The following is a 17,073-nucleotide window of genomic DNA, read 5'->3' on the forward strand; positions in this document are numbered from 1 at the left end:
TCAAGTGATATTTACATTTTCATTATTTTTGGAATATTTACTGTATACATGGAAATCACAGGTTATGAAGATACAAGTCCTGCTCTTAGAGCTCATAGGAGCAGGCATGTAATTATTAGGTCTGAATCCCATGGTAAGGACTGGACATTGTACAGGCATTGGGGGCCATGAAAGATTTTTAAATGGGATTGTAATATGATCAAAGCAAAATCTTACGCAGATAGCGCTGTAGCATGGGGGCCTCCTGGGGACAGGAGTGGAGGGGGTGCGGGGATGGACTTGGGGCAGGAACACTGGTTAGGGAGTTAGGGATTGCTGAGGTGAGAGCTGATGGAGCTCACGTGGCAGTGAGGATGGAAAAGAAGGGAACATCTCTAAGATACATTTCTGGGCTAAAATAAACAGCTGAACCATTCTGCTTTTGTGTGTGTATGAGGAGGAGGGAAGGGGAGAATGGTAAAGGAGAAGAGACAGGAGTATTCCAATGATGTGTCTTCAGTCTGTAGCCTAAACCTAGTGAAACACAGCATTGTAAAAACTGTTACAGCAATGTCAGGTCTATAGTCTTTGAATCCAGCTTGGCAGTTTAGTCTTAATGGAGAGGTTTGAGTTTTGTGTTTTTGTTTTTAATGAGATGCTATCTTGTTTATTTTAGAGTTTGCTTCAGAGCATAGGAATTGTGTGTTTTTAGTTGGTCCAGACAAGCAAGTTCATATCCGCACAGTAACAGTTCTTGAGAGTTTGGTTTTGAACACTGAAACACGCCTGGGCATCTTTGACATTTCTGTAACTGTTTATGGATTTCATGCATTTAAAATGTGTTCTCCTGAGCACTGTAATTACCACATGTGTTTCTTTCCAGTGGATTTGGCTTTACCAAGTCTTGTCCCCGTTGGACCCCTTTTGTTAGGTAGTAAGAGAATAACTTCTGTTTCTTTTATACTTCGCCCATACTTCCGTATACACCGTTTTCCCAGCCTCCTGCTTCTAGGTTTAGAACATTTTCTTTTGGGCCACTATGACCACATTACTTTTTTTCAGAACAATAAAGCTTTAACTTTTGAAAACCAGGTGCTGTTTCTACTTAATGTGTGTGGGGGGGTAGTGTTACCTGTGGCCAGGGTGTTTCAGATAACTGCCGCTGATAGAAAATGAAGCAAGTAATTTGATTATGAAATTGTTTTCCTTATACGCATTTCTAAGAATGTTTGGATCCAGACATTTGAAATTTGTTTCCTTGAACTTATATTTTAAGGATAAATTACTGCTCTTTGATTTGATGTATTAAATATAGTATTATATTATTATATAACAATTATAAACATATAAATTATAAACAAATACTAATATGATCGTACACACATGTTATATATTAAATGTATTATACATCAAATAAAAAATGTTTTTATGTATTTTATATATATTTTAAGCTTAGAACTCTTTCTGACAAAAGTGCCAATACCACTTAAGTAGCAACTATGTGAGTCAGCTTGGCCTAAGAGTAAAATTTAATGCAAATTGTCAGTGTTTTAAAGTTGTTTTAGCAGACATGCATGTAAAGCTCTCCTGGGGCTGGGCTGGGTGGGTTGAGTATGAGATTCATAGAGGGCTGGTGGCCACACAAGCCAGGGAGAGGACTATGTGAGTAACGACCTACAGTCCAGACAGAATGAACCGTGTTGAGTATGAAAGGTAAAGGAGCAGTTTGCTAGAAAATGGGAAATGCTTCTTTAAGGAAGAGGCTTGTTCTTAACCATTGAACACGATTTTCTAAGTTGGGGAATGAGTAGAGAGACAGTTGTTTTAATAAATAGCAAGAAATCTTATTAAAAAATTGTGAAATGCGTTTTGAAGGAAGATGTTATAAATAGTGATGATATACTCTTATTAGCTCTTTACTAACTTAGTAATTTCACCATTTCTTTTCTAGTGGGAGTCATGGAGCTGTGTTATATACTCTGTGTCTCCATTCCTCGCCTGGTAGGGTCCTAGGAAGTGTGTTTGTACGTTCGGCTACCAGGGAGCCAATTAGTGAGCGCCCTGCATCAGCCCTGCTTTCAGTGTGGGGACCTCTTTGTTACGGAGCCTGGTGTGGGAATGGGGTGTTCAGGTTAACCACATATTATGTTTACTTGAGGTGTACGGTATATTTGTTTCATACAGATTTTTTTCCATTTCAAAGACACTAGGTGCCCGAAATTAATTGGAAATCATACTGAACATAATTTAATATTTGATTCAGAAGATATATTTAACATCTGCCACCCAAGGATTTTACAGTGTAACATGAAAATATACATATGGTAATAGTAGAATATTCTGAAGGGAGTATAGGATGAGTATTACAAGTTCAGGTTAGGACTCAGGTCTGGGTTTGAGTGTTGAATAGCTGTATGACCTTACTTAAAAACAAGAGCAGCATTCTGAATGTGTTTAAACAAGTTTTCTCCTTTCTAAGTCTCATTTTTTTCAACTGTTAAACGAGATAATAGCCTTGGTGTTGTGGAAAAGTGGTAAGTAACGTGCTGAGGGTCGTGTCTGCTACACGGAGGGCCTGGAAACTGAGGCTGCCTGTGTGACCTTATTACACAGCATCTACCGAGTCGCTTTAAATAAGTTAGATAAAATTGTTTCTAAGTAGTAATATGTCCTCAGCTTTAAAAATACTAAGTAAAAGTGGAATTTAGGAGCTCATGGTTTTTACTGACCAATAAAGGACGTACATTTGGCAGGAGACAATAAACTAGATTTTCTAGTTTCTTTCAAGATGTACGTTCAATAATAATCTTGATGAAATAGGCTAAACTACATTGAAATTAAATAAAATATTCCCTGTGTTAAGTAGAAAGTGTATTTATTACGATACAAAGCAAAGGTATTATGTTCAGTGTGGCTATAAAATCCCATGTTCAGAAATTCTTACATAGCACGAATTGCATAGTACAGGGTAGATTTCTAAGCTTTGGCTGTACCTTAAAGCATGATGAGAGATTGCCTGAACTCAACATGGCTGAGGTCAGATTGTTAAAGAGAGCACCATAGCTTCCTCTGCAGAACTGGGCTTTGTCCCAGGTACAGAGCCAGCTTGGGGTACTCTTGTCCTTTTGTGCTTAGGCCAGAGGGACCCAGGGTCAACTTGCCTCGCCTCAACCCTCGTGGAAGACTTGCCCCTGCCCGGTGTCCATATTCTCTTTTCAGGGGCAAAGGCTGGTCCAGGGGGCTGGGTTGCCCTTGGTCACACAGACAGACAAGCCTCTGCTGGGGTCTGGCCCTGTCAAGGGGCCTGGTGGTTTGTTCTCATCACTCCTTTCCAGTGTTACTGGTTTCTGCTTTTAAAAAAGCAGAACTCGATTGCTCTCACCCTACACCAACCCAGATAGACCCTTAGTAGCTGTATGACAGGCCGTGGACCAAGGTCTGCTCACAGCAACAGAATAAGCACAACACGCCTTCCCAGAGTGATAGTTTTCCTAAAGATTTAGGGAGAAAAGAGTCTTTTTATATCAAGAGAAATACAATTACGGTATGGAGCCGAATGCAAAAATCTACCTGAAGTTTTAGTTAAATTTGAGATGTCAAGGAAATTTTATGCTTGTTGCTAGATGTATTCTCATGTATTAGGGGGGCTAAAGAGAAAAATGTTTGAAAAGCTTGGTTTTAAAGAAATGGAGACCTGTTAGAATCTATAATGCTTATGTTGGACAATTTGTGACTTGTTCATTCGACTATATTTAAAATACTTATTTCTTCGCCAGGAGAAAATAGTAACTTAAACTTGATTGAATGTGATATTCTTGATGAAACTCGCCTTAACTTCATCAGTATCTTTAAATCCTTCAGTTTCCGGACTTCTTCAACTGTATTATTTATTACTGTTCGGAATTCGCTGTCCATGGTCTTTGGTGTCAGTGACCACAGCTTTTAATTGTCTTACCTGTGAGATCCATAAAAGATATCCTGTGAGAATATTAGTAAGTAAATTACTGTGAATCCCCATAGACATTTATATATTAGGTTCTGTTTTGCCGTTCGTGTATTTAGGTGCTTGCCCAGCCCCAGGAGAGAGAATGTAGTACTTTATAATATCATTAATTTGATTTGGTACTGACTTTCTTTTTCCTAAAAAGAAAAGAAGAGCAATATTGAGTTGTACCTTACCTCTTAAGCCCCATTTGCATGTATATTAAGCATAATTGAAATATGCTGAAGGTTGTATTTACTAGTGGAATCTCTCTTTGGACACTTCATTTCTTAGGGCTTGTATAACTTCTTTAAACTCCATCGAACCACTGTGGAATAAATGTTTTCATCATTTATTAGAAAAATCTCAAATTAATCTGTATTGTGGTCAGGTACCTATACTGGTCGACCTGCTTGGTAAAATGGATAAAGTGCATAGTTGAATTGATTTTATTGGCAGTCACCAACTTGAAACTTATCTCAATTCATATTTGCAGCTGTAAGTTTCAGAATATGTCTTCCTATCTTAAAAAGAATGGAAAAAATTATATTAATATACTATCAGGTATAGGTGTAAGTACTCTTTGTTATTCAGGAAAATTTTTCCTCTGCTCTTTGGGGACTTTATATCTTCTTGTTGAAACTTGTATTGACCTACCATTGACTTAGTCAACTATTAGCTCAGTTTTTACAAATTTTTATTAAGCACTGGCTATTAATTTAGTCACCATATATTTGTTAAGCATCCACCATGCTCTAAGTACTGTCATATGCTAGGACTGAAAAGATGAATGAGGTATCATTCCTTCAAGTAGTTTATAGTCAGAAAGGCCTGGGGAACCCAGGATTAAGACAAATACACAAGAGGCAAACTTAAAATAGTGAGCAGAAGGTACAGAGATTTCGCATATGCCTCCCACCCCACACGTGCACAGCCTCCCCCATCGTCAACATGCCCACCAGATGGGACATTTGTTACAGATAATGAACTGACACTGACACATCAGCATTACCCAAGGTCCATAGTTTACATTAAGGTTGTGTGTATTCTGTGGGTTTTGACAAATGTATAATGACATGTGTCCACCTTTATAGTATCATACAGAGTATTTTCATTGCGCTAAACATCCTCTGTGCTCTGCCTATTGATCGCTTCTCTCACCCCCAACCCTGGGAAACGACTGCTCTTTTTACTGTCTCCATAGTTTTTGCCTTTTCCAGAATGTCATATAGTTTGTACTGTGTAGTCTGTAGCCTTTTCAGATGGCTTTTCTCACTTCGTAATATGTATTTAAGGTTCCTCCATGTCTTTTCATGGCTTGATAGCTCATTTCTTTTTTAGCTCTGACTAATGTTCCATTGTCTGCATGGACCACAGTTTATCCATTCGCCACTGAAGGACATCTTGGTCGCTCCCAAGTTTTGGCGATTATGAGTAAAGTTTCTGTAAACACTGGTGTGCAGGTTTTTGTGTGGGCGTTATTTTCAAATCCTTTGGGTAAATACCATGGGACACAGTTGTTGGATCGTATGTTTTGTTTTGTAAGAAACTGCTGAACTGTCTTCCAAAGTGGCTGTGCCATTTTGCATTCCCACCAGCAGACGAATGGGAGTCCCCAGTGCTCTACGTCTTTGTCTGCACTTGGTGTTGTCAGTGCGCTAGATTTTGGCCATTCTGATGCCATAGGTGTGTGGTGGTATCATTGTTGCTTTCATTTGCATTTCCCTCACAACATCTGATGTGCAACATCTTTTTATATGCTTATTGCCATCTGTATATCCTCTTTGATGAGGTGTCTGTTGTGATTTTTGGCCCATATTTTAATTTGGTTGTTTGTTCTCTTACTGTTGAGTTTTAAGAGTTCTTTCTGTATTTTAGATAACAGTCCTTTATCAGGTATGTCTTTTGCATATATTTTCTCCCAGCCTCCAGCTTATCTTCTCATTCTCTTAACATTGTCTTCTGCTGAGCAGAAATTTGTAATTTTAATGAAGTCCAGCTTATCGATTCTTTTGTGAATCATGCCTTTGGTGTTATATTTAAAAAATTATTGCCATGCCCAAGTTCATCTAGGTTTTCTCCTATGTTATCATCTAGGAGTTTTATAATTTTGTGTTTTACATTTAGGTCTGTGACCAATTTTGAGTTAATTTTTATGAAGGATGTAAGATCTGTGTCTAGGTTCATAGACCTTATATTTGAATAGTATTTTGTCATACAAAACGTTTCCTATTCATTTCTTTTAACACTCTTCTAATCCTGATTATTTGAAATAGGTAGTAGCATTTTATTAAAAATAAAATATGAAATTTAGAGCAGTTAAATAGGTTGTATCTGGGTACTAGGTGGTAGGCAATAAGTTTGAAAAGATATATTGAGTCATGCCCAATAGGCTTTGAAAGCCAGGCTAAGAAATTTTGTATATTATTCAGGAGAAAGTTGGAGGCCAAAAGTTTTTGTACAGATGAATAAGGTTGGATTTGAGCTTTAGAACGTCCTCTGCCATGTTGCACAGGCTGCTCTGGATAAGGAAGGCTTGGCAGAGACTTAAGACATTACAGTCGTCTAGGCTGGGAGTCATGCGGTCTTGTGATGAGAGGGTAGCAGTGAAAATGGGTAGCGAGGACAGTGAGAGATCTACCCTGTTTCCCCGAAAAGATCACCTAGCTGGAGAATCAGCTCTCATGCGTCTTTTGGAGCAAAAATTAATATAAGACTCGGTATATTATATTATTATATTATTATATTATATTATATTATATTATATTATATTATATTATATTATATTATATTATATTATATTATATTATATTACATTACATTAATTTTATATTAGACCTGGTCTTATAGTAAAATAAGACTGAGTCATATATTAATTTTTGCTCCAAAAGACGCATTAGAGCTGATTGTCCGTCTAGGTCTTATTTTGGGGGAAACACGGTGTGTCCAGAAGCTGAATGGAGAGTCTGGTAGCTTATTGATGAGGTATGAAAGCCGAAAGCTGGAGCCAGGGGTGGTTGGACTCGCAGGAGGAAAATCAGACAGAACTGATATAAAAGCTAAGATTATGATTGGTTTTGGACATGTTCACTTTGAGGAACAGGTGGAATATCCGAGACTTGAAGTAGACATTTGTGAAGGTAGAATTAACAAAGGATAAAGCGCTTGTGGTTGAAGATGGGGGATTTAGCAGTTACCAGTCCATAGTGGTGGTAGTTAAAATCATGGAAGAACCGGAAATGACCATGGAAGAGGAGAAAAAGGGGTCTGAAAACAACTTTAAGAAATACCCAGTGTTTCCTCCTAAGGGCGAAAAGAGGAAGATGACAAGGAAAAGGAGTAATTGGAAACGTAGGAGACGATTTAGGCTACCAGGTGTCACAGAAGAGTCAGAAAGGAAGAACAGTCACTGGTATCAGATGGAGCTGCGAAGGTGAAGAGAGTGAGGCTGTCGCCTTAGGTAAAAATAGTTTGTTGGTGACCTTCATAAAAGCAGCAATGAGTATCGGTGGGGGCTGTGTTTCAGGCGATAAAAGATGAGTGAGTAAAGTACCAAAGTCAGCAGGGTTACTTGGGAGGGATTAGAGATTGGCAGAATAAAGATGGTGGAATGTCTGAGGGGTCATGGGCTGTAAATGTGTGCTGGTGCGATAGGTGAGTACATACAAACGGATTAGGAAACAATTGGGATGGTGGGGGGCGGTTCCACAAAACAGGTTGGATAGGAGTGAGGGGGTGGGAGAATTAGAAGGTAAGATTGATCAGATGGGATTTTGATCGTGTGAGATCTTAGCGTGACTAACCGTATCCCACCTTATTGCTCACTGTTCCTTTGGAAACATGTCTAGAGAAATTCTGTTTGTTTAGTGTGTTATCAATTGTAAGGTGGTAGTATTCAAATCCAAGTCACTTTAAGCAATTATGCCATTTCAAAACTGTAGGAGCAAATCAGTCTTTAATAATGTAATCCTAAATTGAAAATATTAGGTTGGTGCAAAAGTAATTGTGGTTTAAACGGTTAAGAATAATTGCAAAAACTGCAATTAATTTTGCACCATCCTAATAATTTTGAACATAAAATACTCTAGCTCTGTGAGTGTGAAAAGTGTTGTTAAATGAGGGCCAAGAACTTTTTTTGTGTCTAGCAGTGAATTATCAGTTACAAAGTAGGAGACTATTCTTGGAAGAAAAAAATAGTATCAAAATAACTGGCTTATGGAGCGTAAGCCAGAAATTGATGGGAAAAGGGAAGTGTAGATAATTCATGTGAAGAAGCATGATATGTTGTTTTTCTTTGGTTCGCTCTTCTTTTTATTAGATAAATTAGATAAACTTTTGTCCTTAATTATTAAATTATTAAGTGAATAGTTTATAGCATTTATTGTATATTCTTGTGTCTGTCCCAGCGGGAAACCAGTGACACACTCATAATGAATAATGGAAGAAAGTTTAGTGAAGAGAGTATTTACAGAGGGGTGACTAGGGTTAAGGACACCAAGGAGAGAGAGTCTAGCAGTGTCTAGAAGGGATTGCCATGCTTAGGTGTGAAGGAACAGCTGTAGCGGCAGCTGTGGCTGCTCATGGAGAAGCTGCTGGGAAACTGCACCCCTGCAGGGCGGGGCTGAGGAGGTGGTCGGATGGGGCTGGGGCAGGGGAATAAATACCCTGCCCCCCTTCTTCCTATGCTCCAGTCTCTTGCCAGTGCCTTCCAGTGGCAGAGCATAGACTGGAAGCCAGTGGGAAGGGGTGCCCAGGTGATGCACTCCAGAGGTCAGCCTCCTGGGGTTCAGGGAGGGGTGGAATGGAGCAGGAGGGGCAAACAGAAAATAATGATCATAGTTATTTCAAAACCTATTGCTTTTCAGCCTTTATTCTGTCTCTTTAAAGATCAGTCTTGGAATTTCCTTAGTCATTTCTGATTGGAAGAATCCTTAGGAAGTTGTGTTGGACTCCTTGAAACCAGCCATCTCTGAGCTCATGGTAGGACTGAATAGTTTAGAGCACGTGTGTGGAAGAAGTACAGCTTACGTATGACTAAAGAGCTTGCACTGTGGAGTGTGAGTGCCTTTCTTTGATCCTGAATCTGCCACTTAATAACTGTATTACCTGGAGTAAGCGTCTTAACTTCTCTGTACCTGTTTCCTCTTCTGTAAATGGAAGTAAAAATAGCACTCACCTCATAGGATTGTTACAAGGATTAAAAGAGTTAACATATAAAGGGCTCCAAAAGGTGCCTGGTACCACGATTAAAGTCCGATAAATACCAGTTGTGGTTAGGCCTAGTGTCATTTTCTTTGCCCTTGCTTCACTGTAAATGGCGTAGTTTTCTTTTTCTCTTTTCAGACTCATTAAAGGTTTTATGTGAAGTTACGTTACAGTTCTGCTTATACCCCTTCCCCCAACTACATTTGTCACCAAAGTGAAGCCCCACATCTCTAGAGTCCACTCTTTCAGTTAAACAAGATCAATAGGATCCTCCCCTTTGAACATAATTAATGTCAGAAGTCCTGTGATAGTTTAAAGTTACACTTATTTCCTATACACAGTAAAGAATGAATGGTGCTTGAGGAAGTGACTTTTGTGCCAGGTGGGACACCTAGATTTTCAAATAACTTGAATTCACTTATTAGGTACAAAATGGATCAAATTGTAGGCCAAAATGGACTTATCTTTATAATTTTCACACCAGTGAGGCTTGGAAAGAGATGTTATGGGTATTGTAATAATGCTTGTTTTTAAATGCCTTCTAAAGAGCCTCCAGTGTCCTTGCATGACTTCTCATTGACAGATTTAAAATCCTAGAGCCAAGAATTGACACTTTTCATTGTCTTATACTAACAAAAGACAAGTTAGTTAATCAGTCTTCATAGATCTTTGTTCTTGTTCTTCTATGGATTTTCTTTTTTTTTTTTCCCTGACAAGCACTTTACACTTTTTCACTCTCAGTGGTCCCTTCCCGGTCTTAGGTATTATTGCTCCAAAGGAACATATTTATGTTTTAAAAAGAGAAAAGGAAGGACAAAGAAAAAACAACTGTGATCACTGCCAAATGCCTTAGTGATTTCTGCAGTGGTCATTCTTACTGCTTCGTAAGAGTGGTTTGTTTTTCCGACCTGTCTATTGAAGGACAGTTTCAAGTTCTCACCGGTTTACTTATTTCTTTACTAAATCTTTATTCTACAAAATAAATAAGTGTATTATAGAAGCGATATTAATGATTCATTAAAATATTTTCGAGTACTACTAATTTCAAAATTTCCAGTTAAGAGTTTACTTCGAAGAATTCTTTAAATTTGGAAATATCGCAAGGTAAAAAGTAAGCTTTTACATTAAAACTTTAGAATGTTCAGGTAAAGCACTTTATTAGTTTGAGAAACTTTTTAAAATATGAATTTAAAATATTTTTTATCAGTTTAAAATCCTCTGCCACCCCCAAACTCCTTCAGTTCTAATTTCTAAACTAAATTTTTTTAAATTCTGAATTTTAAACTTGTATAAACTTTTTTCAGTGTGAGCATGTCCTAGTTCATTTTCTACCTGATTAAAAACACCATCTTTCTTAACCTGTCAACAACTCAGTTGAGCAGTCAGACTGTATTATTCAATATCTTGTCTGACATGAGGACCGCAGTCCAAAGAGAAAGATATCACAAATTGGTGCCACACTTTGATAAATAGAGACATTTTATTTTTCACCGAGCTAATTCAATCCAGTTCAGTTAACTCTTTTTTCCCTCTGAAGGACAGATCAAAAAAGGCAGCCATGAATGACTGAGTTGCCATGTGCTTGACAGGTCAATGTGTGACTATAAAGCCCACCACAAGGGAGGGGCTCTGCCTTTAGATTTTCCACAATGGCCCGTACAAGAGCCCTGTCCTCAGATCTGCACTGGGGGCTGCTGGGGAGAGTGTCGGAGCGCTCAGGTTACACTCAGGTACAATGGGAAATAGCTGGGGCTGGCTGCCCTCCGCACCCTTTTCCCGTACAGTTGTGACCTTTTCAGTTTCATCATTTAAGACTTCTCAGACATGTTTTAGGTTGTCGCTGAGTGTCACTTTAGTTCCATAGGCTAAAGCCACTGGATAGGACATATTGTTAGTTTATGATTTTGATAAAGTCTTTGTCCTAAATGTCTTTCTTAAAAACCTTACTGTGATAACAATAAGTAGAATACCAGTATTTCTATTTTTCAGTTCAAAAGTTTCTTCCTGAGACATATAACGCCATTTATACAACCATAATATTGTTTATTCTTCAAGAATGTAATAGGATGGAGTGTGCTACCGAACATGAAATGTTTAAGTAAAATTTATGACAGAGGATTGAAAGTGTGAAAACATTGCCCGTTGCTCCACGGATCGGATCTAAGAGCCTCATCTTTTACATCAAAGCCCTTCTGGGGCTCCTTCCCACCTTGCTGCCTTGGGTTCCAGGCTCTTAGTGTCCTGCAGTAGCTTGCTGTCCGGCAGCCCCAGGCCATGCCATATGGCTTCAGAGTCTCTCTCCGGCCTGCCAAACCTGTCCTTTATGTAATTCCAAATCCTACTTTTCCCTGGACTCAGGCCTTCCCAGACTTAATTGCTGTGATAGGACATATCATTCCTCTATGAGGTGTGAAACTTTGACTCTCAAGAGTGCTCTCCCCCTGCCTCCCACAAGTACAGCTGTACTGTGTGCTGATGCAGAAGGAGGTGGCGTGCGCTTTCTGATGAATCCCTGTGTCTCATTAGGTTGGTGCAAAAGTAATTGCACATTAAAAGGTTAATTGCAAAAACCGCAGTTACTTTTGCACCAGCCTGATGTACTATGTCCAGGGCCTCAGCAGCGCAACCCGTGCTGACGGTGCGCAGAGACCAGGGCTCGGGCCGTGTGGCACAGTCAGGGGGACAGATTCCTGGGCCAGACCCCTCTGCCATTACCAGCTCGGTGACAACACACAAGTTACCGCACCTCTCTGTGCCTCTCGTTTCCTTATTCTGAACATTAAGGTCCTACCGAGTGTGAGAGTTATAAAGATTAAATGAGCTCATTTGGGTAAAATGCTTACCCTGTTTCCCTGAAACTAAGACCTAGCCGGAGCATCAGCTCCAATGCATCTTTCGGAGCAAAAATTAATATAAGAGCCAGTATTGTATTATATTTATTAAATTATACTTATTATGTTATACTATATTATGTTACCTGGTCTTATATTAAAGTAAGACCAGGTCTTATATTAATTTTTGCTCCAAAAGCCGCATTAGAGCTGAGCTGATGGTCTGGCTAGGTCTGATTTTCAGGGAAATATGGTAGAATAGGATCTGCTCAGTCTAAGTGCTCTGTAAATGTTTCCTGAATAAAATAATGTATTGAACACGTTCTGGGTGCTAGTCATGGTGCCAAGTGTTTTACATGCTCACTTACTCAATCTTCACAGTAGTCTTAGATGGCACACACTGTGGCCATCCCCATTTTACAGATGCGGCATCTCAGACACAATCACTAAGTGACTTGTTCAAGGTCACACAGCAAGTGAAAAGCAGAACCGGAATTTGAATGCACACCTCCCAGCTCCAGGGTGCTTGACCTCTTCTCCGCTTGTAATCACCGTGGTGGTGTGCAGTCAAACCTGAATTTCCATCATTTTGACCTTGAGGTTATCATAGTCAGATGGAGAGAAATGCAGCGAATGTGTTTCTTGACCTATTAGAAACCACATGCTGTGGGATAGATGATGGCACAAGGAGAGATGAGTCCCAGTGGGCCCTGAGGTTGACCACCTGGGACTGAAAATCTGAGAGCATGGGAACCCCGGTATTAGCAGCTGCTACAGTGGTACCCTAGGCTGGGGTGTACTATATGACAGTGTCTTTTTGGAATTTTGTTTTGGTGATTTTCTTTGAAGCCACTCTTGTCAGGCTCTTGAAACGTGCTAGTACAGTGACTCCAGTCTCGGACCATACAGAACACCATCAAGATGATGAGATACAGGGAATGAGAAAATGTGTCAACCACCTCAGCCTGGAAGTGGTGCATAGTAGGAATTGAAAACATGTTTCAAGCTTTTCTACCGTGTCACCCAGCTCTACTGAAATACTAAATTTATCCATAGGAGTTCTATCTAGAAAAGGTCAGCCACCAGTTCTGGAAGCTAGTACTACAAATCTTAGTCATAACAAATGAAACCTTGGATGTGTGAGAAATTCTTTTGAGGTGGTTGTGCATGCATGTATGCTCTTTAGATTTACAGCTTGGGATGTGTACCTGTAACAATAGCTATTTTCCAGACATTATATCTAGCGTCCAGACTTTTCATGCACACAATCAAAAGTTTAAAAACTGAATTTCTTCAAGGAATTCCAATTATTTGGCTGATAAAGCACAGATAATGTAAAAACTATATTTTACAGTTAAGTCTTTTGGGAGGCAGGGAGGATAAAAAGGATCTTAGGACAGTAATGCTTTGTAGAGGTTACAATGGCTAATACTCTTAAGTGCTGGGTAAAAATTAAACTTGAATAGCAACGATGAAATATTTACTCATCAGATGGCTTTGAAGTTTAGCTTCTTTTTGGTTGCAGTCCCCTTCCTAATGGACATGTTTCAAAGAAGAAAACGATTATAGCATTCAGCTGTGATGTTTTCTTACTCTGCATGGAAGAAATGTGTTTCGTTTTGGTCCACTTGGGTATTTAAAATTTGAAGGCCAGCTACTTAGAAATCACATTAATGATAGAAATGGTTCATACAACTCTGAATTTATTCTCACTGATAGGATAATGTTTAAAAGATAATTTTCTAATACCTATAGAATTTTTTTAAAGATTGCTTTAATTCTTTTATTCTACACTCTTTCTAACCTAAATTTATTTAATTCTCCATTAGTTTTATATGAGAAGGCCTAAGGCGAGTGAGTTGTATGTATATAGAATGAATAAATGTTATAAAATTTAGCTTTATAAAATATCTTGCTGGATAAAACGCTTATATATAAAGATGTTTAGAAACTATATACTTAGAAGGACAGTTCTTCAGTTCTGATAATAACTGAAGGATTCTCCTCCAAAATTTAAAATTAGAATGTTGAATAAATATTGGTTCTCTTCTACATCCTGGATTAAATTTCATTCATCTGAGTGATTTAGGACTTTAGAAATTGTTATTGAAATGTTGGTTAAAAATAATGTTTTTATGTTTCCTCCCATGTGGACTATGATACCCTTTTAACGTTTATATTTGTCTTTTATTGTTAGTTTTCATATGAATCCAACAAGCAGTGAAGACATCAGGAAAATCCCGGTAAGTTGCAGAAGGGGGTTGCAAAAGAAAAGAAAAGAAAAAGAAAAAAGCAAGCCACAAGCTGGCCTTCTGTCTGGCACTCATTTCTAAAAAGGCCTCCATCTCCTTGACTCCCTCAGTTACCTACAGATTATAGTTTAGCGTGATAATTTGGGGAGAAAGAAGTAAAGCAAAATTCAAACTTTGTTTTTAATACACAATAGGGTGTGACTTCTGTACAATCTGTGGAAGTTCAGGTAAACATGATTGAAGTCAACTTAGAATATGCATGTTTTGTTTGCAGACTTTTAAACAAAGTTAAAAGTTAATATGAAAGTTGTATGTCAAGGTCAAAATTATAATTGTGAAATAAGAGCATGTGGAAAAAACTTAACAGTTTTTTCTGTTGGGACAAAGATTGAAGAAAGAATAAAACTGCTTGTCAATATTCAACAATAGGAAAAGTATCCTGGCAAGAGATCCAATTAACCAGAAAAGTATTTGAAAGAACCTTTAGGACATTTAATTTCCTAGTCAGAACAGAACTCACTATATTAACAGGGTTGGTAGCAATCATCTAAATTAACTCACATATTTGGGAAGATCGTTCAGATATCTTAACTTCATTTTATTGTTATTTGAAGTCCAGCTTTGGATCTCTGTTTAGAGTTCCACTGCATCTTCAGTCAATTCTAAATATATTAAACCTAGCGGATAAGTTACTTTATAAAAATATGGGCACATGTTCTTGGTAAAAAACTAAATTCTCACTGAATAACAGAAATAGAGCCTTTATTCCAAGATGCTGGTGGTTGCTGTTTGAACCATCTGTCCTTAATGTGTGTGATCCAGATGTATAATAGAAATTTTTTAAAGCAGTAACGTATCACAATTTTCTATAATGCGATATACCTAGAGGAAACCATGGTTGTGTATAAACCATTCTAAATGTAGCTGTTTTATAAAATTGTAGAAAACGTAGAAGCAGAGGACTTTGTACTGTGTTTTTGCCGTTTTATGTAAATGATTTGTAAGTTTTTGTGTTTCATAAATACTCAAGTCTGTGTAATACGGCAGTTTGGCGAGAAATGTCAGAATATATGAAGTCAGCCTTTGATCAGATAGTAAAATGAATTCTATCAGGCGGTTACTTAATCTCCAACAAAATGCAACATCAAAAAAACGATTTAATGTGCAGCTATTGTTTATTAAGTAACCTTAATTACAATTTCTATGTGCTTGTAAATGTACTTTTCCAAATCTTGTAATTTATTGCTGTAAAAGCATCCTTAGAGTTCTTTAAAGAAATAAAAATGTGAAAATTGTTTTAGTTAAAGGATTTAAAGGTGATAAAAGAATCCTTGATGTGTGATTATTTTTCTCTGGAATACTAGCTATTCTAAATGACAGTTAAGGGATTACTAGGTGTTGTTAATTTACTGCAAGATACAATTAAGAGGAGAAAGCTCATCCTCAGACTGATCGTTTTGGAGGAAAAGTATTTGATAAATTTTTATGTTGAAGATTATAAGATGTTTGAAGTAATTTACATTAAGTTCTCCAGTAACAGCCATCCACCAAGTTATTTTTTTCCCCTTCTGGACATAGTATTTTGTAATTAAGTTTGTATGTCTTATATGCTAGTGCCAACACCTGTCTGTGAAAGGCAGTGTTTAAACAGGAGCAGTAGCCAGTTGAAAGGGCAGTGTGAGCTCTTTAAGGCCTAATTAAGAACTGAAAGGGAGATGAAGGGAGTGGGACAAAAGATGTGAAAGTAGCTGCGATGATATTCCCAGAGCAAAGTTCCTCATTAGAACAATAATGAGGTGATCAGAGAATGCCAAGCCTTCATCTTATCTCTCTCTCTCTCCTCTAGTTGCCTTGAATGTCAGTTAGTACCCCACCAATACGTGGTTGCCAGGACAACCTTTCTTTAAATCTTCAGTTATTTTGAGTCCTGATAATTTGCTTTTGTTTAAATTTAAATATTGTAAAAAATATATATACATTTCCTAGTTTAAAAGGCTAGACTACGTGTAAAGTAAAAATAGATCACTGGAAATTCTGTCTTTTGCACAAGTATGTTATTTAAAATTCCGATTGGAAAACTTCATGTAATAATTCTATTATTCTCTCACCCAATCTCTATTTCCTTATATCTGCATACGGTTATTTTTAACAGAGTTTGGGTAGGAATGAAAAAGGATTGGTTGTGAAAGAGGAAGAGAGAAGAAAAATTTACATTACATTTCAATATAAGAAGACATCTTAAAAACATATGTGCTATCTATGTGGAGTGCTGCAGGAAAAATATTGAGTACTTAAGGAATCCCACTACAGGTTATTTGAATCTTTACCAGTTTGGATATTTCTCAATTTTAGAAGTTTTTCCACGATTAGTATTCAAAGTATCTTTTGAAAACAGAATTTTCATATTTGCCTGAGAGTTTTCCTCTTTTAGCAAAATAGTTTTTATGAACAGAAAATATTTTAATTTTATGTTGTATATATTAATTAATAGTAATCTTCATTATTTTATTTGGAATTATATCAACAAACAGAAGGACATATATATAGTATTCATATATATAAGTAGATATATATTTATTGAGTATATCAATTTAAGAATCTTATGCCTAAAGCTAAGAGGTTTACATGATTTTCAAATATGGGATAAAATCTGGAACTAAGCATAAAACTGTTTTTAATTATTTTATATTCTTTTTTAGAATATAGTTTATAGTACATGTGTTTCTAAGATGTTTTTCTGCCTAGAAACTTGATGCAGAAATTTGGGGTAAAATTTTCACATGAAAGGACAAATGGGAATTTATTGAAAAGGTCAGAAATATAT

The 17,073-nt window shown here is 37.4% G+C and overlaps 1 protein-coding gene across 2 annotated transcripts in view; it reads left to right on the forward strand.

The window, feature by feature from the left end:
* Positions 1-17,073, forward strand: part of RAB11FIP2 (RAB11 family interacting protein 2) — a 39,918-nt gene that overhangs the window by 15,546 nt on the left and 7,299 nt on the right. The window contains exons 4-5 of one of the 2 annotated variants that reach the window (XM_088791839.1): positions 10,756-10,896; positions 14,195-14,240. In XM_088791839.1, the coding sequence (XP_088647965.1) occupies positions 10,756-10,896; positions 14,195-14,240 (187 nt within the window). The remainder of the gene's footprint in view (positions 1-10,755; positions 10,897-14,194; positions 14,241-17,073) is intronic. The other variant, XM_019725256.3, reaches the window with a different exon arrangement.

This window comes from Rhinolophus sinicus, chromosome 15 (genome assembly GCF_057876585.1).
Source record: "Rhinolophus sinicus isolate RSI-liver-muscle chromosome 15, RSI-T2T, whole genome shotgun sequence".
Classification (NCBI taxonomy): Eukaryota; Metazoa; Chordata; class Mammalia; order Chiroptera; family Rhinolophidae; genus Rhinolophus; species Rhinolophus sinicus.